Raw genomic sequence first — 25,455 nt, forward strand, 5'->3', positions numbered from 1 at the left:
GCATGCTCAGCTTTCATAACCAACCCAGGAACGGTGGTGCACACCCGTAATCCCAGCACTCAAGAGGCAGAGGCAGAAAGATCACACGCTTGAGGGCACAGCAAGACTTTGTTTCAAGAGACAAAAAAAAAAGTTAGTTTCATAACCAGTGACTTATGTCATTCTTCTGTTAGTGCCTCTTGTTAATTAGAAAGCAAATTGGGCCCGTTGTCACAAGTGAAAAGACGCGAAAGCACAAGGCACGTGTGGTCTCATGACAGGCCCCTCCCCTGTTCTGATCAGATGGAAGGTCACGGGAGCTTGGAGCCAGAGCTGTGAGACCACAGTTTCTGCTCTGGGTGACACTGAACCTGCAAAAGTCCCCATCGCTTCCATGCCCACAAAATGGGTTCAAAGACCCAGCCACCTGCCAGGGCTCCCCAAAGTCCACCCACCAAGTCACCTGGCATCCTCTAGATGCCCTCAGAAGCTCCTTATGCGGGGAAGAATCAGTGATTAAACTGTATTATTCACCATAATGCAGATGATAACACAACAATCCCAACTAGGAATGGAACACCCATCTCCCTGCCACACCCTGCTCAAGACTCGGCCTCCAGTGCTCCCTGCCACACACACTTTATCATGGGATTATTCCCATCTGAAGCTGAGCTATCTGAGTATTTGGGACCTCATGCAGCACTGCTACTCTTGGAGTTTGCACATCTGCAGGCAGGCACACACACACCTCCTCCGCCTGTGCCCAGCAGGGCTCTCAGCCCTGGATTGCGCTGAAAGGGCTCCGTAAACGTGGGCTGCGTGAATCAATGCATAACCAAGTAAATAAATGACTACACTGGTTTGTATTTTAGGGATTACAAAGCGCTCTTACAGATGCATCCTGATTTATGTGATTAGACTCAGTATTGAGTGGCACCCGCCAGTCCCGCCTTCCAGACACAGATTCAGAACCTGAGAGGGTTATCTCCAAGGGAGGCGCTTGCTTCCAGGAGCGTTAATAACCCTTCGGGTTGGGCAAGCAGACTGGCAGGGAAGGAAGACGCAGAACCCTGGCAGAGCAGGACAGGTTGCCGTGGCCACCACACAACTCCTGTGGGTCAGAGAGGACTCTGAGCAAAGCCACACTGAAGCTGCCTCCATAACTTACCTACAGAGTTAGAGGTGCTGCCGGCCTTGCCCTTCCTTTCCTCGTTGGGGAGGGAGGAAGGGAAAGGAGAAGAGGACCCCAAGTGGCTGCACCCCTTTCCCAAAGACAATGTGAGCCCAAGATTATCTCACAACCAACTCACAAGAGCATCATAAGCCAGCCTTCCCCTGCACTCCATGCCGGTCCCACTCAGCCCCATCCCACGTCCACTGTGCCTCCCCTGAACACCACAGGAAAGCACTGGTGCTCAAGGTGAAGCTATTTTAAGCCGAGGATGGGGTGCTTTGCAGAACCCCAGCCCCAGCAGCCTCTCCACCTGCTCAGGGAAAAGCCAGGTGTTCATGGAAGACGGCCAGGGAGAGGAGGAGGGGCTCCCACAGCAAGGCTTGGCAGGAACCACAGCCATTTGGGGGTCTTGCCCTTCACACGGCAGGAGCAGGAGGAGGTAGCCAATTTCCCTGGTGATTCTGGCTCTTAAGGGATGGCAGAGTGCACGTGCGGGGAGGCAGGGTCCCCCTCCCCACGGGCTCTCAGGGGAGGCAGAGGTGCAATCTGTGGGGGCCACACGCTGAGCGCGCCGTGGTGCCAGGCGGTGGCTCCCCCTCCTCCGTCTCCCGGCCCACACAGTTATCTACCTGCATCCAAAAGCAACATTTTTACAGATGAAGAAGTACCTACTCTCTTTTCCTAGTTCATTATTGTCATGACAAGACTGACTCAGTACATAAATATTTCCATCTCTGCCCAAGATCACAGCCCTGTCTCCCTTAATATTATTGATATGATATGTATTATATGATACTATATATATAAACAATACTGATTTAAAAATAAAAAGCAAAGCAACTAGAAGGGTAGAAGAGAGCTTCCTGGGGTAGTGGCAGTGTTCCATGCAGAGGTGTATGTGCTTACATAGGCATTTGCTCTTAAACGTGTATAAACACTAGCACGAGCATATACACTTAACATGTATATACAAGGACATATACACATATGTACAAGGACATATATACTTACACAGGCATATACTCTTGGACATGTACATTTACACAGGTATATACTCTTACACAGGTATACACACTTACAGGGGAATGTACACTTACACATCTGTATACACTTAAATGGGTATGTGCACTTCTCAAAGATGCCTGGATGGAACATTTTAGATGGGTACATTTTGCTGCATGTAAATCTTACCCAAAAGAACAGCACATATTGTTTGAACTTGAGTTAATTACACGCATACAGAAGTATAGTGAAGCCTGACACATGGAAAACACCAGATACATGGATGCCCAGATAGTCAGAGGGCTGGGGGCTGGAAATGTGAACACCGGATATACGAGCACACGCCCAGTGACTTCAAACTTGTCTGTACATTTGGAAATCTTTATAATCATGTTTTGGGGAAACACAGAGTTGAAAGCCAGTGGAAGACTCGGTACTATGGGAAACCATAGCACAAACCATGCACAGCTATCTGAGGAGGTGGTGGCACCCGTACCTGCAGGGCCCGTAGGCCTGTCAATCACCCTGCCCCTGCCCCAGTGGAATGTTGGACATGGGGAACAGCATGTGGACATGAGGGTCACCATTCCTTCACACTCCTGTCTCACTCTAAGATGCAGGCTCTCAGTGGAACGCATGGGCCTCACTCTCACTCGCCATCAGGAGAACGCCCTGTGTATAGTGTGGTCTGATTGAGCTCTAACCCAGTGCTGCAAGCTCCCCAGAGCAGAAGACCCTGGTGTAAAGAGGCGCACATGGGGCAGGCCAGAAGGACAGCAGACAGCCACAGGATGGGGTGGTGAGAGCCTGCTCCGTCAGCAAGGCACTTCTCCTTGAGCCAAGCTGGGTATTATTTAGAGATGCTTCCAGAACCATCTGGTTACAAGAACACTGAAAGCATGGGTAGAAGCTTGCTGAAGCCAGATCTCTCCGTACTCTGCCCATGTCCCTGAGCCCCTTTACCTCATGCTGGCCTCCCCGTCCCCTCCCTCGGCCTAACTCCCACAGCTCAGGCAGAGCCTCTGCCGGGATGCCCACCCTGGCCTGCAGGTCAGCTCCCTGCCAAGCCTGCCATAGCTTTTACCCACTCTGACGTTCTGTGTGTGTGTGTGTGTGTGTGTGTGTGTGTGTGTGTGTGTGTGTGTGTGTGTGCCGTTGTTTATTTAATACATCCCATCCGCTCCCCAGAGCCCAGAACAGAGCCTGGAGCACAGCAAGCTCCAAACAAGTAATTTGTTGGAAATGAATTCCAAGTGTATGGGAAAGTGAGTTCACTGTTTATTGAAAAACAAATAGAACGCGGGAAGGGAGTGAGGAAGGAGGGGAATAAAAGGAACCCAGCTCAAGCCAGACTGCACTGCAGCTCTAAACTGCCAAAGGTGGGTGGTGCCTCATGTGGCTATGTTTTCCCTGGGAGATGCACGGGGGTAGAGGGAGCAAGCAGATGCTCCAACCCCACCCTGGCCCCAGCCCTGCCCAAGCCTCTGCTCCATACCCGCCTCTACCCTGGGCCCTGTCACCCCTAGGGCGCTGGGCCCAAGGATCCCTGGGGATCTCTCAGCAGAAGGAATTGAAGCCCAGAGGTCTCCTGACCACAGCTGGGGACATAGCTACTCACAATGGTCACATGCTAACATCTGCACTGGGTGATATAGCAGACCCAGAGGCTGCCCAGAGGTCATCTCCTGTCCTTCTGTGTCCACCCAACCAGCAGGGACACCAAGTCCCAGTGGAGGAAATGACTTAGCCAAGGTCACACGGCTTTGTGAGGGTTAAACTGGACAGGTGCCCAGGAGTTTAAGGCACAATGATCTAGACGCTTGAGCTCAGGGAGCAGGCGGCACTTGCTAAATCCGCTGAGCCCATGTGTGGGCTGCCACTCAGACCTGGAATCACCCAGGATGCAGGTGTCCCTCCGTGGCTGTGCTACAATGGCTCAGTGCTTGGTCCCTCCACTAGCCTGGTCTCCGATGAGGGCAGTGGAGCCCGAGGGCAGCAGCGTCATCCCAGGTGTACTCAGCCTACAGGGTCAGCCAGGCCAGGCCAAGGCAGCGCCTATGTCTGCCCAGCTCTGCCCCCTCATGCCCTCATGGAAGAAGCACTCTGCAGAAACTTCCCAGGGCTCAGCCTCCTCAGCTACTTGGAAACCTCCCCAAAGGCCATGGGCAAGGGCAGGAGGTGATGTGTGTGGCATACCAGAGCACCTCCTGCACCCCAGCCCAAGCCCACGCCCACACCTGCATGGGAAGACCCAGGTAAGCAGTCCTTCCAAGAGCGCTAGGTCTGGCCCTTGCACACGGCCCGAGCTCAGGCTCAGCCCAACCAGCAGCCTCTGATGAGCACAGAACCCTCCCGCCAGCCCAGGCTGCTTCTCCTTTATCACCTCTCCTGTCCTACCAGGGAGGAAGGCACCACAGCTGTTTCGTAGAGAAGGAAACTGAGCCATGGCAAACTCAAATTCCTTTTCCAAGATGAACTCGCCAGCTCCTTGCAAGACCAGCATTCCAGGCCTGGTGGCCAGACCCACAGTCTCAGTGCCTGGTCCCTGCCCTCCACTGCCACTCCGGAGCTCAGAGAAGCCGGTGTGGAGCCGGACCACACAACCCCACGGGTTCCCCCAGCATCGTCCCGGAGCTGGGAGAGTCAGAGTAGGCCTCTGACTCGCCTTGTGTGCCTTTTTAAAGAAAACCATGTGTTTATTCTCTACGCCAAAGTTAAAACAGAACTGGAATCCCGCTGGCTCTGACTTTAGAAGTTGGGCAGAAGGGTTAAAGTCCTTCCCCATAATGCCTGCTTGTGTCTCTGGAGCAGAAGAAGCAGGCTGTTAGGAGAAACTATCTCATCTAATGGGTTGTACCTGCCGGAGGGCTGGGGTCCATCCAGGGCAGCCTGGGCCCCACCCAGTTCTGGTGTCTACTCTCTTCTGTTCCCGCCAAAACCAGAGCTAAGATCTGGTGGAGACCCCACCGACCACCACTGCCAGCCACGTTCACCCACCCGTCCCCCACTCCAGCCCTGCCAGCAACACACACAGAGGAGCGACGGGTGCGAGGAAGCCCTCCGTGGCTTTTCACCCCACGACAGCCGAGCAGCTTCTGTCAGCACAGGCAGAGGGGGGCAGCGATGGTAGCACACACGTGCACACACACATGCGCACACGCATCTGTGCACACACACACACGGCATGGTGTTACAAACTGCTCTCCCACCCCTCCAGGAAGATGCCAGGAGGACCAGCCCCCCTCCCTGTCAGTCCACTTTCCCCGCAGTCCCCCGAGATGATGGAGCCTCACTTACCCGTCTCCCTCCGGGGAAAGACTCTCTTCTGCAAGCTCATGGGCACCCGGCTTCGAGGCAGGGGCAAGGCGGTTCCTCCTAACCAGGCTCAAGCTGTAGTGGGCCACAGCTCTAGGGCTGGGAGTATTTGAATGGGAGTTCAACTACAAAGTAACTTCTCGTTAGAACTGTTTTTTTCTCAGCAGGGAGGGAGGGGAAAAAAAATCCCTTTCCCTCTGCCAGAAAAATCTTTAATGTTTCACAACGGCCGCTTCCAGCTCCTGCCCTTCTTGCAGAGCAAATGCGTATAAAGGCAATGTTATTCCACTGAATAGAGCCCTCAGATCACACGCCTCTGCCCGGACCACAAACAGAAATGAAAAACCTCAAACTTTCCTTTGGACTGGGCACACGATGTCAGGGGCAGAATCAGGCTCTCTCTGAGGTCCGACGTATGGAGAGCGGGTGGCCGGCCTGGGGGTTAGGGGCGGGGGTGTGGGGGAGCTGAGGCTGGAGTCCGCCCCACCCTCCGGCTGGGAAGTGTTTATGAACTTGTACCGGACAAACACAACACCTAAAACCCTTGCCCTGAGTCCCGGTGATTCATCTTCTCCCTCGCACACACCACACACAGACACAGCACCCCTTCAAGCCAAGAGAAAACGCCTTTCATAAAGTCTGCAGAGGGCGCGGGCAGAGCAACTGTGGAGAATGCAGCCTGTGTCCCCCCCACCCCCCCCCCCAAAGGCAGCGGGGCTCCGGGAAGGTAGAGGCAAACAGGAGGCGCTCTGAGTACCCAGGCCAGGCCACGAGGACGGAAGACCAGGGCTCGGCCCTGGCTGCAGCGGGAAGACGCCTGCACCCTACCCAGTTCACCTTCTCACACAGCATTTTATTCCTGGATGTAGATGAGATGTGCTATTATTTTCAATGACCAGTTTTGACTGTTGGGTTAAATAAATCTTTGGGTCCCCACAAAGCATGCATAGTAAGTGAGCAACCGGAAAGAACTCAAGCTAATGGAAGATGTGGCCATGGGAGGCTGCACTGGCGGGTGAGTCCACTCGGCAACAGAGAAAGCCCTCCAGAGACACCTCAAGAGATGCTGGGCCGGTTCCCAGGTGCCCATCACCTGCCAAGAGCCACAGGACTTCTGGGCTCAGCCCACCATGGCTGCCTCCAGCCCGCTGGCCCATGTCACCACCACCAGTGAGGACCCGGAGGAGCCACTGTCACTCTAATTTCTGCACCTCCAGGTTGCTGTGGCTCCCCCTTCTCTCCCCACCTTGGCCCTCCCCTTCTCCCCCGACCTCAGCCCTCCCCTCCTCCCTCCCTTCATGACACACAGCTCACGTGTACCTTACAAGAACATCACTTGAGTGCAGGCTGACAGAAGCTCTGTGCTGCCAGCACCTGGAGCTGGCACCTATCACCAGAGGTATCCTCCCCCAGGGTTAAGGGGGACCGAGAACCACTTCCTTGCTGTCACCCTGACCAATCAGCAAGCTGCTCCAGCCAGGGGTACAAGACAGATGCCCGGTCATGCCCTGAGCCGCAGGATAGCCACCCTCCACTTTGTATGCCAAGGTCTCCAACACAGCGGAAAACATGACCCTCCAGTGCTGGGCAGAGATTTATACGCTGTGTCATCATTGTCGTCATCATTGTCATGCAGGTCCGCAAGGCACTGCGAAGTAGATAAGACAGTTTAGGAAGGTGGATGCACTCTGGGCCCACATGTCTGAAACAAGCCTGAATTCAGGTAAGAACGATGGAGAGGGACTCTGTTCTGCACAACCCCACCATGCGGAAAGGAGCAACGGCTCTGTACTCAAACCCTGAAACACTAGGCTGTGGCTCTCAGCATGACCTGCATACATATCACTGTGATGCCAGTAAGGTCAGAGCCCTGCAGACTTGGGGGACAGGGAGACAGGATGGCTTTCTGGCAGAACCACACCCTAGCACTATGTGAATCTCTTCCATTGGAGTGAAGGATGGCAAGCCTGCTGTCCCGGCCCCAGGCCCTTCTGCAGATTCCCAGCTCGTCCAAGCACAGGGAAATCCATCCTAGGCAGCTCTCCCACCCAGAGCCCGGGGACGCTCAATGACAGAGGATCGCAGAAATAGAGTCCCAAAGACAGCCCTGCCACGCAAACCCATCTCAACCACAGCTGATGGCTGAGTGGAATGCCTGCAACGGGGTGCCGCAGCCTAGACTAGACAAAGGCCCGAGGTCAGGGTCTCCTCTGTCCCTGAGCCTCCCAGGCAGGGGGACCAGGCAGTGAATTGCGGAGGTAGAGAGATCTGCTCCATTCAGCTGCTGTGTGCTTCCTACATGTGAGCACACACTCACGGACAGCCACACAACTTGTATTTTTAATTTATCTGAGCTCTTGCCCGAAGACCCAGAGACATAAAGTCTTATTTATTCCACAGCCTGTTACTGTTTCAATGTGAAAGTTTTATATTATGTGTGCATGTTTTATGTGTTATATATATGCACGCATGTACATACCTATTGATCATTATTATCCATGGCCGACACACAAAATTCCCAAAATATGAAGTCAACTGCATACGTTTTCCTGAGCACAACCCAGGAGTGGCCGAAGGGAAATGGCTGGGTCACTTTTCATTAGGAAGCAGTTGACCTCAGAGAGGGCTTCCAAGCCCTGTTCTGAGCCCCTGGGGCCGTGGTGGGGTACAGCATGGGCACCCTGTCTGTCCTCTAGCGGTGCTTTCCGGCCCTCACAGGGCTGGTCCACACCAGCCCTCAGCCAAACAGGAGCATTCCGGAAGGCGCACTCCATCACGAGTCACCTCAGAGACGTGCCTTCCTGCTCCTGCTCCTGTCTCCCTCCACCCCTCTTGTCCCAGCTTTGTTCTCTCCCCAGAGAGAAGGACCACCCCTAGTGACTCCCTGACTTCCTTCCTGGTCTTCCTTCCTGCACCGCAGCCTGGTCCCTGCTCTAGGGACAAAGTGTGCTGACCCTTATCCCAAACCCCTTCCAGGCAGCACCAGCCAGGACTGGCCCCATAGGGCAGGCTGGGCCTGGCAGCGGCAGTTGAGTTGTAATGAACAGGGATGATGAAGGTGTGGATACTGGCATTCTGATGGTGCTGAGGGTGGTGGCGATGGGGGTGGCAGTGGTGAAGAGGGTGTTGGAGGTGATGGAGACGGTGGTGTGGGTGATGGAGATGATGACAATGATGATGGTAGTGCTGGCGTTGTAGATGGTGGCGGTGACAATACCCACCATTTCCCTAGTGTTGAGCCCTGTGCACATCACTTCACATTTTTTGCCTCTCCCATGAAGGGTGACTACAACCCATACATGTCATGGGACATCATCAAAGTGTGGTTTTTCTCCTGTACTCAATAGGAGACAGGGGCAGGACTGACGAGCTATCAGTTGACACCAGTAGTCCCTTGGCTGACTGAAAACCGTGCAGCTTTGGTCAGACCCTCTGCAGTGGTCCTGGTTAGAAGTGAAGTGACTCCAGTTCTACAGACAGGGCCCTACACAGCCTCAGCCCCCAGAAAGAATGACACAGGACCCAGCAACCTCCAAAAAGAACTAGACTAAGCCCTGGGGCAAAGTGTCTCTCTTCTCCCTTTGTCTGGGGTGGAAAGGTCACACCCACCGCCTGGCTGTTCACATTTGATTCTTCCCACCATGGACAGCTTGCCAGCCGCTTGGACCAGGAGGAGCTGAGGGAGGCAGCAGCTCTGTTGGTATGCCGAGGTGGAGGCTGCACAGAACACAAGGCCTGGGGACAGAGGCTGATTATCTGCCTCCCACCTCTCCAGGGACCTGCATGCGCTTGGATGGAGGCCAACCAGAGAGAGGTCAGAAGGCACCGAAGGCCAGGCCTCCCCTCCAAGGCAGCAGAGCTGCCTTGAGAAACCACAGAGCTGCCCCCAAGAGCCAGAGCTGAGCTCACAGAGGCCGGGTTGAATCACAAGGATAAGGCCTCAGCCTGGTACCCAAAGAGTGGAATGAGAGAGTGTCAGGGAGCTGGGGACACAGGGAGGAGCAAACTCTGTGAAACAGCAAGAGTGCATGCCAACCACGAGAACACGCACTGGCTGCCGTAGACAGAGAGCACTGGGCCGAGCCTCCCTCAGCACATCCCAGCTCTCCTAGGGACACTCAACACTTCTTCCCTCCCTGAAACAGGCCCCAGATTCTCCCCAACACCAGTCAGGCTGCAGGAGAGACTTGCCTGGGTCACAGCTTCCTGCATGTACTGTCTGTGGCAGACACAGCCCCGCTCATATGGGGGGGGGGCACTGCTCATCTTTCCTTTCCTCTCATCTCTGCTCCCCTCTTCCTGAGACCCTGAAGCCCTAGCCTGTTCTGCCCTTGCCCCATGAAAGGGCAATGTCCCTGCCCTGGTGAGGAATCAGGGAATCCCTCCAGGCACCCTACAGACTCTCTTGATGACCTTCCATGGCTGTTCTTCTCTTCTTTCCTCACTGCCATTTTCCTCACAGCCTGGATCCCCAGAGATCTGAGTCCATGCTGGGCCTCCCAGGCACTGGCTAGTCACACACACAGGGGAGACCTCTCATATTCACAGGTGCCACCCCAGGCCCAAACCCCATGTGAGCACACAGCTCAGCAGCCCTCTCGGTGGCCTGCACCAATCAGATGCCTTTGATTTCAGCTCCAAACCCCCCCCCCCCCCAGAGCAATCCTCATTTCTCACCAAGAGTCAGTCCGCAAATGGCAAGTAGAAAGTTCTGGACTTCTGTGCTCTGAAGCTCTTCACGGAGAGTGAGGTTGGAGGATAAAGCTCAGTTCTGGGGGATCTGGGAGTGTGGAGAGGGCACAGACGCAGCCGGGCTAGGTGGGTGATCCCAAAGCCAGAGGGGAAACGGTGGGGAGTAAGTCTGAGCCCATCTCAGGACACACACTTGCTCTGGCACAATGAGGTGAGACGGGTCAGGCACATCTAGTGTGGGCAACATGGTTCTGAGACGCCTCACACCATCACCATATCCACAAGCTATCCCCACTCCATCCTCATCTCAGCGTCCAGTTCCAGGCCCAACCCTTCCACACTGAGGACGTCCGTCTGGACTTCTCCTGTTTCCCCTCCATTGCCTGCTAGACGCCCCACGCTATGCCTCCAAGGTCACTTGGAGTATCTTCCTTCTCTGCCTTCTGCTGGTCTCTCTCTCCACAAAGCCATTTTGTCCCATATGTACAGAAATCAGATTTATGTCTTATCTTCCACGTACCACGCCAAGAGGAGAGTCCACATAAGCCGTCCAGTAACACCCAAGCTTTCCAAACACAGGTGCAAGGCCTTCATCAGCTACCCCCACTGCGGCTCCGACCCTGCTCAGGCCTCACCACCAGGCTCCAGCAATACTGAGGGCTGATCTAGCTCAAGGATGGCCCCTCTGAGCCGCCCTGGAGGAGATCTCCCGCCTCCACCACGTGGGGGAGCCCTGCCCCTGTCTGCAGCAACTGAGGTCCTCTGTGAATTGCCCACATGTGTTTTTTTCTTACTGGTTCTTATGCCCATCTTCTCCACTAGGTTGTGAATACATTAAAGACGAGACCTGGATCTCCTGTGTCCCCTTGACCCAGGGTCTGGCATACTGTGACGGGATGATTGATACTTCCTGCTGCTGCTGCAGTGAATGGAGTGAAACCTACCAAACAATGGGGAGCCTGGTGCGGTGAGTTCGGTCACACCGTTTACAGTCTCTGTGAGACACACAGAGGAGAAAGAAGCCCAGGAGGCATTGGGACAGGACCTAGAGGTCGGGATAATGACCTGGGGTGGGTAGAGTCCAAAGGGTGAGGGTTGTCTATAGTCAGTGGAAGAGACTATAGTCAGTGGAAGTGACTCGACAAAGGTGGAAAGAAGTTCCAATACAGAAGCCAAGGGAAAGAGAAGCCCTGCTCTGCGTGATGCTTAGCCTTCTCTGGCTGTGGGTCAAAACAAATAAACCTCAAGAACCTTTGGCAAATCCATTTGGCTTTCCAACTCTCTTGGAGCCAAAACTGGCTTTCAAGATCCCATCATATTAAGTGGCTTTCGTTCCTTGGGTGCTAAGAGCTGGGCACGGGATCTTCCATGGTGCCACCCATTTCACCAAGGGCTAATTACACAGCCCAGCCCTAGCCCCTTCCCTGCCGTCTGAAACCCCCGTGTATTTGGGTGGAAATCGGATCCATGTGTTCGTGATTCATTTGCACCTTACGTAACAAGGGCTGGGCTGTGGCAGTTTGGTGTCCAGACCATCTGAAGAGTCTCTGCAGCCAGAAGCCAGGAGTTGCCAGGGAAAGCAAGAGAAGAAACCCTTTCCCAGCCTCGTGCACGAGCTGAGGCGGTCAGCTGGGAAGGACACACAGCTCCAGGCCCTCCCTCTGCCAGGTCCCAGGGACCCACACAGTGGGTCTTAGGCTTCAGACAGCCGATGCTAAACTAGCCCCACCAGCCCCGGTCCCAGATGGAAAGGCACTCTTGTTTATGTGAATAATTGTCACCGCTGGACATTTAGACTGTTTCCAATGTTGCTACTATCCATGAGGGGATACAAAAATCTCTGCTGGTAAACTTTGCTTACAATTTCCTGAGGGTGAATTTTCAACAGCACTGGGCTCCTGGGTGGTGCTGATGCCTGGGGTGGGGGGTAGAGTGGGGGAATCTTCATGGTGTCTTGAGCCTCAGTTTGGTTTGTCACGGCCAAGACTGAGGATTTACGTTTCCTCCCTTTGGCCTGGTCTTCCTGGACTAATGAGGCTCCCAGAGGTCTTGGTGGGATCCCCTCCCGTGTGTGTGCCTCCTCCCTAGGGACTGTAGGCTTTTAGCCCTGGGCCCCAGTTGTGGAAGCAGCAAAGCAGCAGAGATGAGGGCCAGACTCATCACAGGGATGTTACCAAGCTGTTTGTAGAGTCTCACCTGATCACCTGGCCTCCCTCTCTGGACCCTAGATGCACCAGGAGCCTCTCAGGGGACCAGTCCTTGTATTTCCCACGGCCTATGAAACTGGTTTATAATAAACCCAAAATCATAGAAGTGTCGCTGTGGCTCAAGTGGTAGAGCATTAGCCTTGAGCTGAAGAGCTCAGGGACAGCATCCAGGCCCAGAGTTCAAGCCTCATGAGAGACAAAAAAAAAAAAAAAAAAACCCAAAATCAACTATTTTCATTTTTTATAAAAATCAGATTCAAGGTACAGCAAGATTAGAAAGGCTAGAGTTCCAGATAGGGTTTAGGTCTGTCCCTGATATGACAGGATTGTGAGGGGCGGGGGGTGGGGGGGAATGTGTCTCTACTCCACCCCCAGGGAGAAATGCCTCCCCTCCACCTCCACCTAGATGGAAAGGGCTGCAGTTACCTGGTAGTTGTAGATGGGCCGGTGCTGACTTCAGCCTTGAAAGGCTTTAGAGAGAAAGAAAAACAAAAAAGCAAAGGTTTTTTTTTAATTTTATTTTATGCATTGGTGTTAAAAAAGAAAGAGAAATGACTGTACTGGCATGGGTGATATAGGAAAACAAAGAAGAAAGGCAAGTAGAAAGGGGAGAGGGTGGGAGGAGGAGCACAAGGAAGGTAGAAGAGGTGGGGACAGAGGTGGAAGGAAGGAGGCAGGTGAGGATCAGAAAAGAGGAGAGGGATTAGAAGAAGGGGGAGAGGGGAAGAGAGAACAGGGGCCCATTTCCTAACTACCTCTCTTCCCACCGCTTCATTTGCCACTGTTCAAGCGGAAGGTCATGTTGAACCAGCGCCAGAGGCCCCGCAGGCCTTCTGCACTCACCCTCCATGCAATAAGCAGGAATGGGAGGATGTGGGCATCTCAGAGCGGCCCTCACTAACCACGCGTGGGGCCTGTAAGACAGCGCGCTGCCACTGTCCTGAGGAGACAGAGCTAGAGATCCCCACCACTCCAGACACCTCTCTCTCCCTCCCTTACCCCCTTTTTCTCTCTCCACCGCCCCCCCCCCCATTCTTTCTGAGACAAGCTCTCCCGGTGGATCCCAGGCTGTCCTCAGATCCAAGAACTCAAGGCCTTGCCCTCCACCAGTTGGGCCACTCCACAGCCCTTTCTTCTTTTTCTAAAGACACATGTGAGTGACTTCCCTTGCTGTCTTGTTTCCTATCACCTCTCAAGCTGCCGCTCTTCCCTTGTCTCCTTCCTCTGCCCGCCCAGAGGTAATGGCCGCTCTCCCCCCTGCTTGTGTCCTGGGGGCCTCTCTTCCTTCTACCCCCCCCCCACCCATTCCCCCCACACACACCTCTGGCCACTCTCTGCATGTCCAGAGCCCAGAGCACTGCCCCTCCCAGGGAACCTAGAGGGCTCTCTGTCACTTTCCTACCCACCAAGGGAGAGAAGGGAGTGAGCACAGCTCAGGGGCCCCCAGGCTCCAGGCCAGCCAGGCAGTGTCCTGGTGTGGCACCTCCCAGGCCTGGCAATGCAGGACAGGGTGGTGCTACTTCCTGCCGTCGGCCTGGGAGCACATGCAGGAGACATGAGCAGATGTTTGGCAGAGGCTCAGTCTGGTCCCCACCAGCCAACCATAATACAGTGCAGAGGCGATGCAGGGAGGGCGGGAGGACAGCAGGATGGGCCTCAGCTCTGGGCCCCTGCTGGGAGGGAGGCAGGGCGCTTGTGGCAACCTCTCGTGCAGTGAGTCCGCACGTGGTATGTCTGGGAATCGAGATGTCCATGCTGAGCTGTCAGACGCTGCACCAGAGCCCAGACCTCTGAGCTCCTCTCACCTCTGTGACACGCAACTGGCTCAGTTCACTTCATCTGGACAGCTCTGAGAGCAAGGGGGCCTGGGCAGAGACCCCTGAGACTGGAGAGGACGAAGGCCACAGTCACAGCAGGTCCATAGCAGTGATTCCTCTGGAACCACTTCTCCCCACTCCTGGGGATCAGTGCTACTTCCTGGGAGAGCTCCAGACTCCAGAAGGAATGTCTATAAAAACGCCAATGGGCCATGCTCTAACCTGAACCCCCTAGGCCCCCACCCTCTGAATGCCAGTGAAAACTACCCTTCCTTCCTTCCTTCCTTCCTTCCTTCCTTCCTTCCTTCCTTCCTTCCTCCCTCCCTCCCTCCATCCCTCCCTCCCTCCTCCTTCCTTCCTTCCTTCCTTCCTTCCTCCCTCCCTCCCTCCCCCTTCCTTCCTTCCTTTTTCTTTCTTTCCTTCCTTTCTTCCTTCCTTCCTTCCTTTCTTTCTTTCTTTCTTCCTTTCTTCCTTCCTTTCTTTCTTTCTTTCTTTCTTTCTTTCTTTCCTTCTTTCTTTCTCTGTGTCTGTGTGTGTAGGTCATAGGCTTGAACTCAGGCCTGGCCCCTGACCGTGAGCTTTTTTGCTCAAAGCTAGCATTCTACCACTTGAGCTACAGCTCCCCTTCTGGCTTTTTGATGGCTCATTGGAGGTAAGAGTCTCATGGACTTTCCTGCTCAGGCTGAATTTGAACTGTGATCCTCAGATCTCAGCCTCCTGAGTAGCTGAGATTACAGGCGTGAGCCACCAGCACCTGGTGAAAGCAGCTCTTACATGTACCTCACACTGCTTCTTTCATAAAGAAAAACCAAAAGGACTTCAAAGCAAGGTGCTTGTGGCTCTTCCTCTTTAAAAACTGCGAACTCCCTTATATTTTGAAACGAAGCAGCAGTTCAGCAATTTCACACTTGACTTATTGGCACTATTGGCTCTGCCCTCTTGTGGCCATTTTGGGAAACAGCAGACCACATGGGCAGGAGAAAGTGGACTCTGGGCTTCAAAGCCCCAGATCCTTAACTGTTACTCTCCACTCTAGCTGACTGTGGGTCCGACAGCCTATACCTCCTACCCCAGCACCCTTGCTGGGAGGACCCACCTCTGTACTGAGGCTTAGGTGTGCCCTTCCCCACACCCATGCCTGGAAGTCTCTCACCAGCTGGGACTCCAGATTGAAAATGGCCTCCTTCAATTCTCCCAGTCCCCACTCCTTCCTGGACTACCCCCCTTCCTTTCTCCTGCCATGGCTCCATACCGCATTAAGTACAAACTAGCACTTTTCAGATGGCCCTGTACTTTCAATGTCTTACCCCTGTCTAAACTGCACTGCTGCCTGTTTCCCAAGTACACCCTGCACTTCCCCGCGGCAGTGTCTTTGGGGTATGCTGTTTGTTTCCCAAGCCTCTTCCCCCAGTGGAGGACTTGGAGGTAAGCACATCTATTCCTCCCTAAGTGCCCTAGGTCTAGCTCGGTGCCTGGTGTAAAGTGGTACGTGCTTATCTCCCTGATAACACAGCTTTTGACACCATAATCAGAGCATTTTACACCTTATGTAAAAAGGCATGACCAAGATCAATTTCATTTAAAGCTGTATTTGGTGAGAGCAAGGCCCATGCCTGCTCTACGCATGCGCCATGGCATCGCTACGTGTCAAGGCCCATGGCCTTCTCTATGGCGCGAGTGTCCTCAGCCCTGGGCTTGGCCATATCCAGCATGGTGGCCGATTCATCCCTGGGGTTCCCAGTAACAAATATCCATATGTTCTTCGGCTTTTCGACTCTCTGTGAATCCAGATATGTGTGAGCTGCAATCTCAACTTCTTTGCCAAAGTAGGTCCTGGAGCGGGAAAGAAACCATTCTGGCTGCAGACTGAGTGGCCTCACTGAGCTTTTCTTTCTTCTCCCGATGAAGCTGATTTTCACAGAAACCCCCCATTCTTGGAAGTAGATGTGCTCGTGGAAAGCCTGGTCCTGACTGGACGAGGACCAGGTGGGGAGCATGCCACTGTGGCCAACCTTCTCCTGTGAGGAAGGTTCTGCGAGGAACCTTCCAGCCTCAAAGGATTTCTGTGTATGCATGTGTGTGTGTTTATGTGAGCATATGTGCATGCACGTATGCGTGTGTGTGCATATGTGCACGCATGTGTTTGTGCATGTGTGTGCAGGCACGAGCACATGTATGCACATTCATGGTCTCTGATGGAACTTTGCCTGAGCTCATACCCCACGGCTCATGTGGCATTTGCTGTGCCCTGCAGTACCTTAAGAACAGGTGTCGATGGGCTACCAGTGCCCGATTCGTATAGCGGTGGTAGATGACCAGTTTTTCATTTGCCTTTACAGATAAAACAAGAGTGCTATTAGCATTCTGTTTTAAGGCCTCCATCTCCTGTAAGCAAAAATCTGAAAATATACTATATGTTAATTTTAACATAATAGATATATATATATTTATATACATATATATGGGATAACTTAGGTTTGCTTAAATACATTATGGTAGATATCACCCATATGATACAATAATTATTCAAAGTTATGTTCGAAAGTATCTTTGACAACATGTTATTAAATGGCCAAGAATATTTTGTGATGCCCTGTTTCATAAAAACAAGAAAAAGAAGGAAACATGCACACATACCCAAAGAAAAATAGTAAACAACTCTACTTGTCTCTGGAAGGTGGAGGTATGGTAATTTGAGCTTTGACTTCATAAATGAACATATGTTTATAATCAGAAAGAGATTCTTAAATATTTTTTGAGACAGGGCCTCAAATCTGTGATCTTCTGCCTCCCGGTGCCATGATGACAGGTATCCATCACTGCGCCTTCACAGAGAGTGTCATTTTTATGGCCTAGTGGTAAAGTGCTCGCCTTGTATACATGAAGCCCTGGGTTCCATTCCTCAGCACCACATATATAGAAAAAAGCCCGAAGTGGCGCTGTGGCTCAGGAAGTAGAGTACTAGCCTTGAGCAAAAAGAAGCCAGGAACAGTGCTCAGGCCCTGAGTCCACACCTCAGGACTGGCAACAAAAACAAAACAAATAGACAGGGGCTGGGAATATGGCCTAGTGGCAAGATTGCTTGCCTCATATACATGAAGCCCAGGGTTCGGTTCCCCAGCACCACATATATAGAAAAAGGCCAGAAGTGGCGCTGTGGCTCAAATGGCAGAGTGCTAGCCTTGAGCAAAAAGAAGCCAGAGACAGTGCTCAGACCCTGAGTCCAACTACCAGGACTGGAAAACAAAACAAAACAAAAAACTAGATTGTATGAGTCAGGATTTTGTTTTTTGTTTGTTTTTGTTTTTCAAATTTTTATTATCAAACTGTTTTTGTTTTTTTGCCAGTCCTGGGCCTTGGACTCAGGGCCTGAGCACTGTCCCTGGCTTCTTTTTGCTCAAGGCTAGCACTCTGCCACTTGAGCCACAGCGCCGCTTCTGGCTTTTTCAATGTATGTGGTGCTGAAGAATTGAACCCAGGGCTTCATGTATACGAGGCGAGCACTCAACCACTAGGCCACATTCCCAGGCCCAACTCATACAATCTAAATGCTGCAGCAGAAAAAGCAGCAGCCCTGGTTCCCAGTGGCGAGCCTGGCACCCATGGGCTGCACCCTGGGCAAGCAGCACCCTGCTGAACATCAGGCAAGGCCTGTGTGACCACGATAGGTTCTGACAGGAACACATCTAGTCTGCAGTCGTGTCTGCACACAGACAGAACATGAGCATCTACACAGTGAAACGCCAAACCTCCAACTCTCCTGGCTGACCCAGAGCTGCCCTCTGCATTGAGCCACAGCAAGGCCTCCAGGGCCAGGGGCTGAGAACAAGAAGGGCAGGACCCTAGAAACAGGACAGGAAGCAGTGCCCTGACCCTGTGACCTCACCCAGGTGGACAGGGATAGGACAGGAAGCAGTGCCCTGACCCTGTGACCCCACAGCAGGTACCTGGTGGATTTGAACCTACAGCCAGGGCTAGGAAGCACTGAGTGCTGTCAAACCAGTGCCCTGGAAGCTGAGCTATGAATGAAAGCAATGGAGAAAGTTCCAATACTTACTTGAGCTGGAGTAACCTGCAACCCTTCCTTCCCTTTTCCCCAGGGACCCTGCCTTCCCTCGTCCCCAGGCTGCACCCACATGGACAGGGAAGCCTTCGAATTCCAGGCGCAGCTGAGGCTCGAGGAAAGCGGCCTGCCAGCGGTTTAGGTGGGAGACCTCGTTAGTCAGGTACACTTCCTGGAGCCAGGACTTCTTAGACGATTTCAGAAGGGTCTTGTGGTCACTGGACAGATACAGCTGGAAAAGAGCACGCAGATGAGCAACAGTGCTTGAAACACAGGGAAATGCAACCACGGGCTGGGTGGCAGCTTCCAAAGGCTGTTCCTGCTGATGTGTGAGGCTCAACTTTCCTCGACCTTAGAAACACCTCTCCTCTCTCTCTCTCTCTCTCTCTCTCTCTCTCTCTCACACACACACACACACACACACACACACACACACACACACACACCTCAAACTACATCTCCTTCCTTTGAACCAAACTGAAATTCAGCCCGACCTCCCCATTTCCTCATCCCCTGCTCCCCTGCTCCCTTCAGGACAGAGGACCCGGGCCACTGTTGTTACTAAACAGTGTGCACCAGGCTTGATGCTAGAGAGATGCATTCCTCAAACAAGCTACCCCTGCAGCTTATGTTTATTTGGGAGCCTTCGCGGCAATGGTGGCTGTTTAGGTGGACAAGGCCTCATCACCCCACCTGAAACCACAGTGTCCTTCGATGCTCATGGCCACCTCCACCCCTTCAGCCGCCAGAAGCGGAATGAAGGACAGGCAAATGACCACAGTGTCGTGCAAACATCTACGGTGAACTTGTTAAATGCTAACAGCACAAAAACCTTTAAGAAATACTCTGGGGCGGGGGGAACACACATGTATTCGTTGTCACATTTAAGTTTAAAACACACCTAAAATGATACAAATACAGTAGGCCAAACGTTGGTAATGCAGACCTCTGGATAGACAATGCTCATTCATTCTACTCTCTCGACAATCTGGTATTTCATTCCAACTTTCAAGATCAGGCCATAGCACATCAGTTGTGGAATGCTACCGTTTTCTTGGCAAGCTTTGGCTTTTCTCAGTGGTAAATTAATAATTTGTAATAATAATAGTTATAGCATACAAACACGGAATCTTCATCTCAGAAAGAACTGTTCCATCATCTTAGCTCTGCTCTGCCACTTACTAGCAGAGCAACTTGAGGCGAAGCCATTTGATTTCTTTCTTCCTCAGTTTCTTCCTCAGTGAAATCAGGATAAAACAGTCCCAAGTTCACAGACTGAGTGTATACGTGTGACAAATTAGATGGGGGACAGGGTGACATTGCTGAAGATCCATTGTATGCACAAACTGATGCATTGAATTGAAGCCCCTTTGTACAGCTACTTAAAAAATAAATGGAAAAAATGTAACACATTTACAGTACTGCCTGGCATATAGCAAAGTGGCACCGCCTCCCACTTCATAGATGAGATACAGACCCCAAAATGATAACTTGTCCAAATGCCTAACTCGCAGGCATGAGCTGAAAGATCAAATATAGATTTTTCTGGTTCTGTTACACCTCTTAATCCTCAAAGATGTTACTTATGCCACACAAAGATTTGCCTTACGCACACCTGAGCATCCCATAGTGTCTTCTCCCCCATAAGAGAAAAGTTTGGTAAGCAAAAGCCTTTTAAATGAAAAGTTTAATTAAAAAGTTGTCTGACTACATCTCTACAGTCCCAGGTTCACAAGAGTCTGAGACATGAAAGCAGTTCAAGGCCAGCCTGAGCAACATAACAGGACCTGACCCAAGTATTTTAAAAATAATAATGTTAAATAATATAAATTACATCAAATAGCATTAGTGACATGGGACAGGTATCAGGTGATTATTAATCTAGTCATCTAATCTAGAGGTACAAGTTGAATTTTGCCAGCTGAATTGCCAATTGTTGTCTTCATTTATTCCCCAGTTTTTAAGAATGCCGGATATAAAGTTAGATAGAAAAACTTCTTTGTAGTTCCCTGCCCGCTTCTGGAGGTAGTTAGGAAAGCCAGTTTTGGAAGCCAGAAGTGACTGACCGGAAGTGGGTATACATAGTGAAGACTCACCATTTTGTCTTCAAATCCTCCTGTTAATCCAAGACAGAAGTCCTGCCCGTATCTTACCACTTGGCCGGTGGCATCTTTGCCTGCACTGTGCATAGAGAACAAGTACAACGTCAGCACTGCTCCTCAGATCCTTCCAGCTCCATTTTGGTGCATGCAAATTTGTGTAGTCGATTTTTTAAATAATCTGTAGTCACATACCATAGCAGAATTAAATACCTAAGTAAAAGTTTTTAGCTTCAGATCCAGCTGGCTTGCTAGTCTGTGATCTGCAGTACAGACCAGAGTATCCCTTTGTTAAGCCTCTGTCTAGGGTGGATATCCTGCTAGTACACACTAGTCCACAGGACAAAACTCTCATCAAATGTGACCACATCTTTATAGAGAGCCAAGGTAGCACGTAGACTTATGATACAATCTTCCAGGGGACAGAAATCACAATCAATGCTTAGTTGTCTTAACATAACTTTCACTCCAGTGAAATCTAAAATCAACGTGTGAAGGACAGGCTATATTCTTCTCAGGTAAATATTGCTTTTATGAGTTAGTTGCCAAAAGTCAAGTAGTGATTTTTGTGATTATGTCTCTATTTGTTCTCTGAGGAAATAATTGCTCGTTTTCAGTCTCAAGCATGTTTAAGTCAGAAGGGCAAATTCCATGCACTTTGTATCAGGGTATATTTTTTGCTGTAAGCATCATAGCAACACTAGGAACAGTCGAAGCACTTGATCTAGCCCACAGCATCCCCAGGTGCTGGTAGAAAATTCCCCTTCGCTTCCAGTTGTTCTTCTGTCTAAAGGCCCCATGATAACATTTCTCAAGATAAGCAAGCAAGGGGCTGGGGATATGGCCTAGTGGCAAGAGTGCCTGCCTCATATACATGAGGCCCTGGGTTCGATTCCCCAGCACCACATATACAGAAAATGGCCAGAAGTGGCGCTGTGGCTCAAGCGGCAGAGTGCTAGCCTTGAGCAAAGAGAAGCCAGGAACAGTGCTCAGGCCCTGAGTCCAAGCCCCAGGACTGGCAAAAAATAAAAAAATAAAAAAAAAGATAAGCAAGCAAGATGAGCCCAAGGTGTTTGCATAAGCTTTGCCTCTAGCATGCAGAGCCCCTACCCAGAGCACCCTTAAACCACAGACCAAACAGGCACTTGGAGACAACAATCTGAGAAGACACGTCTCTACCTCAAAACCACAAAGGTGTTTCTGCCGACAGGTTGCCTGGCTTCCACGGCAGTGACATCGCAGGGGACCTGAAAGTCGTCATTCAGCTGGACCTTAATCTCATCGGGAGCCATACACAAGCTCAAGTCTCCGCGCTGAAACATGCCCGCTTCCTCCAGAGCCGGGTGGTCAGGGTTCATCAGCATCACCTTGTCACCGTAATGAATGTACCCATCTTCAGTAATGGACAGCTGCATCTGCAATGCCAATACGGAACGTCCAGAGAGACACATGAGCCTTCCTCTCCTTGCCATAGTGGAGCCTGTGGGGGCCTGCAGGGAACAGGACTTCTAAAAAGGCAAAATGTCTGGGAGGCTGTGGTGCACCAAAGGGAGCACACGACTCTCCTTGAAATTGAAGGTGTTTATGCCTGAGGTGATAGCGATTTCTACTTGGGCAAGAGATATGCTCATGTATACAGGGCAAAAAAAAAAAAATAGCACAGTGACTCCTGGCAGCAAACCTAACAAAGCCAAAGTGATCTGGGGAGAGGTAATTCACGCTCATGGAAACTGTGGCATGGTTTGTGCCAAATTCCGAAGCCACCTTCCTGCTAAGGCCATTGGACCCCTCTAGAATTTAAACTAATGAAAATTAAATAAGGTAAATCTGTGCTCTTGCTAAAAATAAAAAAGCCATTTGATTCCTTAACTGCCAAGGACAAGGCTACTCTCAGGTGTAGCTTCTTTCCTACCTAGACCTGTTTCAATAAGGATTTTACTTGGATTGCCTCAGTTCTGTACGATCCACACCAAGAGGGCTCCATGCAGATGGCCCCCACCTATATAAAGTCTTCGCCCAGTTCCTGCATTACCTAGGTAACTGGCATACCTGGAGGCAGCCACCTCCTGTCACCTGGCCACACCTTCCTGCCCTCACCCTAGATAAGGCAGGGCCTAGCAGGGGGTCGCTCCTTCTCTCAGGTCATGCATCATCTCGGCCACAGGCCTGAATACTGTGTGGTGCTCTCCTTTATTGGCTACCTACTTTAATAAACCTTATAAAACTCTTCCTCTTTTGTTCTTCTCTTTGCCAAAGGAAAGCTCCCAGCAATCCTGAAAATGTCCAAGGAGGCTGGTGGAACATCACAGGGCCCACACCACTGTTAATCTACTCAGCATTCATTGAAAACTTCTTGAGCACCATCTATGGGGTGCCTGGCTTGCTTAGATATTAGCCCACTGGTTTCTTTATTTGGGCAATTAAAAGAGCATAAGTAAGAATATATGTCCTTGAATTTTAAGTCTTAAAGAATCTTGAACTACTGGCTGTCACATTAAAAAAGAAAGGAAAACCTTTCCCAAAACTTTTACAGTTTTGCAAATAGTAATTCATTTATGAACCTTTTTCTTGCTTAACATATGCCACACTTAATACAATTTTTAAAACAATGTTGGCACTTAAAATTACCGGTCTTAAAAGGTTCTTTTTTAGTTTTCTGTTCTTCTGAATGAGAAGTTTCCCTTGATCTCTCTTCTCTAAGAAGTCTTTCATGATCTCCTGATGAAAGAGAAAAAGAATGATTCCACGGTCGGCAACAGCTCTGAGTAACACAGATGCAGTATTTCTGGAGCAAAAGTATCTCAAGACGAAAAAGCAAAATTTGAGAACAGAGAAGAGAAAATGAGCATCATGGAAATGCTAGGAAATTTTAGCACTGCTTTAATACTGTTTGCTGATAGAATGTTTAGGAGAACTAGAAAAGCTCCCAGGGTAAAAGATGCCCCCTTCATTATTGCAGCCGAGGCCAGGAGTTGTGTTTAGATGCAACCTGTCCCCACCGAGGGTCCTCAGCCCCGGGCATAAGACAAGGATCCAGGCCGGCGGGGCGGGTCTGCAGGCGGCAAGGCCAGGTCTGGAGGCGGCGGGATTCCTGGGTGGAGCTGGGGTGCGCGCCAGGGGAGGGGCCACACCGGGGTGGGGCGGGTTTAAGGGGCCCAGGTGGGGCGACCGTCTGGGGCTGTCGGCTGGCATCTGCCCCGGGCCTCGCCCCTTACCTCCTCCAGGTAGACGTCCTCGTTCCAGTTGCCCATCCGGACTCGGGGGCCATACAAGTTCTGCGCCATCGTCGGGCCGGGTCCGGAGAGGCAGTCCGCTCCTACTCTCGCTGCGTTAGCTTGCCCGTCGCCATGACGACTCGGCGGCCTGCGATTGGTCAGGCTCAGGGCCACCGACCAATGGCCGCCGACACGAGGCCGAGGCAGCCGCGCCCGATTGGTGCGACCCACCGCCTGTCACCGAAGCCCCGCCCCTTCCACCCTTGGCTTTCCCTACTCGCGAAGCCAGAGAAGGAGGAGCAGAGCCAGCTGACGAACCCGGTGGCTCCCTAGAGAAAAATGTAAAACGCCGTTCCCTTTCCCTCCAAAGTCAGGAACGGGTCGTGTCGGAGTGTTTTATTTGTAAATGTCTGGTGCAATTCCAATACTTCCGTGGACTTCATAGCCCCAATCTCCAAGAGAAAGGCAAGCCCGAGAGTTGGCGCGTTCCTGCAAATGCTGGAATACACCGTGGCCAGCATTAGGTCATGCGTAGGAGGGATTAAGTAGAACTCCCTGGGTGCTGATCCAAGGCATCCAGTAGTTCCCAGGCTGTGTTGCTAGGTGGGGATAGAAATGGAAGGTGCAGGCGCCTTCCTTTCCGCAAGCCCAGTCGAAGGCAGAAGACAGTTCAAGAAATGACTTGAGGAGGACTGTCATGACAGAAACCGAAGAAGTATAGGTGAAGCTGGGCTGTGGTGGTCATGCCTGTAATCCTAGCTACTCCGGAAGCTGAAATCCAGAGGGCCGAGGCAGAAAAGGTCCTCAGGACACCATCTTCAACAGAACCAGCATAAAGCCAGGCTGGAGGCATTGGACAAGTGGTAGAGTACCAGCTGAGTGAGAACATGGTTCTGAGTTCAAGCCCTGGTTTGGGGGGGGTGCAGAACGAGGCAATGGAGGAATGTGGTAGTTTGAGGGTGGGCAGTGAAAATGAGAGCTGGGTACACATCAGGTGGGGTGAGGGTTGAAGGCAACTGGACTTCAGACTGTTTTTATTTCATTTTCGTTACTGTAAGAGTTTTTCCCCGGGTACTCCATTTTTGGTTGATAGTTGGTTTTCTTTCAGTTCTTTAAAAAGGTCACCCCTCCTGCCGCTGGCCTTTTTGTCTGTGAGAGGAGTCAGCCCTCGGTCTTGATGGGCTCCTTTGTTTGTGTGCTTGCCATTTCAGTCTGCTTTCTTTGGCTTTCACTGTTTGGGCTGTGATATATCTTTGCTTTTATCCATCCTACTTGTGTACTGAGTTCCAAGCCACAGGCCAGACTCCAGGGGCTCCAGGTCACGTTGACCACATCCCAGGACTGGTCAGGCTGAGAGCTGATCTGACACCAATCCAAGCAGTTAGTGTGAGAAATCACCTGGAATCTGGAGAATCAGTTATCAACTACCGATGATGGAGAGCACTCAGTGGTGCTGGCTAGCTTGGCAATGTCACTCCTCCCGGGGCTCAGCCTGGAGCTCTCAACCAGCCTACTTCACAATTGCAATTCTCACATAAATGGCCACACACAAAGATGTGTATTTGCTACTTTATTCATTACTCTATGAGGTGCTTTTATTAGTCATATGTCACTTACTTGTGTCAGAAAAAAGAAATCCTGAGAAATGCTTGGAAAGATTTGTTTTCAGAAAAGAGAAGTCAGGCAAAATTCAGAGATTAGGAAAGAGAGAGAAAGGAGTTGGGCTCACACAAGACTCTGCTAATCGGTCTGAACACTCTCCCAGCCAGGTGAGAGCAAGTCAGCATGGTGTAGACAGAGGTCAGATGGAAGCTCCTCCACCCTGGAGAAAGATTAGCACTTCAAGAATCTTTATTTCTCCCCACCCAGCCTGACTCCAACATTCAGCCTTC

At 51.5% G+C, this 25,455-nt stretch overlaps 2 protein-coding genes across 2 annotated transcripts in view; both read right to left on the reverse strand.

Moving 5' to 3' along the window:
• Positions 1-5,602, reverse strand: part of Il16 (interleukin 16) — a 35,036-nt gene extending 29,434 nt beyond the window's left edge. Inside the window, exon 1 of the mRNA XM_048368883.1 lies at positions 5,453-5,602. Coding sequence (XP_048224840.1) covers positions 5,453-5,492 — 40 coding nt within the window. The 5' untranslated portion in view covers positions 5,493-5,602. The remainder of the gene's footprint in view (positions 1-5,452) is intronic.
• A 10,224-nt stretch (positions 5,603-15,826) lies between these two features.
• Cfap161 (cilia and flagella associated protein 161) lies at positions 15,827-23,632 on the reverse strand. The gene is made up of 7 exons (XM_048368907.1): positions 23,564-23,632; positions 22,977-23,066; positions 21,528-21,763; positions 20,346-20,430; positions 18,323-18,481; positions 16,444-16,517; positions 15,827-16,019 (listed from the first exon to the last, which is right to left on the reverse strand). The coding sequence occupies exons 1-7, from the start codon at positions 23,630-23,632 to the stop codon at positions 15,827-15,829; spliced, it is 906 nt and encodes a 301-aa protein (XP_048224864.1).
• Between the last annotated feature and the right edge of the window lie 1,823 nt (positions 23,633-25,455).

This window comes from Perognathus longimembris, chromosome 20 (genome assembly GCF_023159225.1).
Source record: "Perognathus longimembris pacificus isolate PPM17 chromosome 20, ASM2315922v1, whole genome shotgun sequence".
Taxonomy (NCBI): Eukaryota; Metazoa; Chordata; class Mammalia; order Rodentia; family Heteromyidae; genus Perognathus; species Perognathus longimembris.

Excerpts from the sequence above, each read along its gene's own strand:
- Cfap161 (XM_048368907.1), bottom strand. The coding sequence starts at position 23,632 with ATGGCGCAGAACTTGTATGGCCCCCGAGTCCGGATGGGCAACTGGAAC. Across the intron at positions 23,067-23,563 it reads AGGACGTCTACCTGGAGGAG|GAGATCATGAAAGACTTCTT; the intron begins GTAAGGGGCGAG and ends CTCTTTCATCAG. Across the intron at positions 16,518-18,322 it reads TCGAAGGCTTCCCTGTCCAT|GCAAATGAAAAACTGGTCAT; the intron begins GTGGGTGCAGCC and ends TTATCTGTAAAG.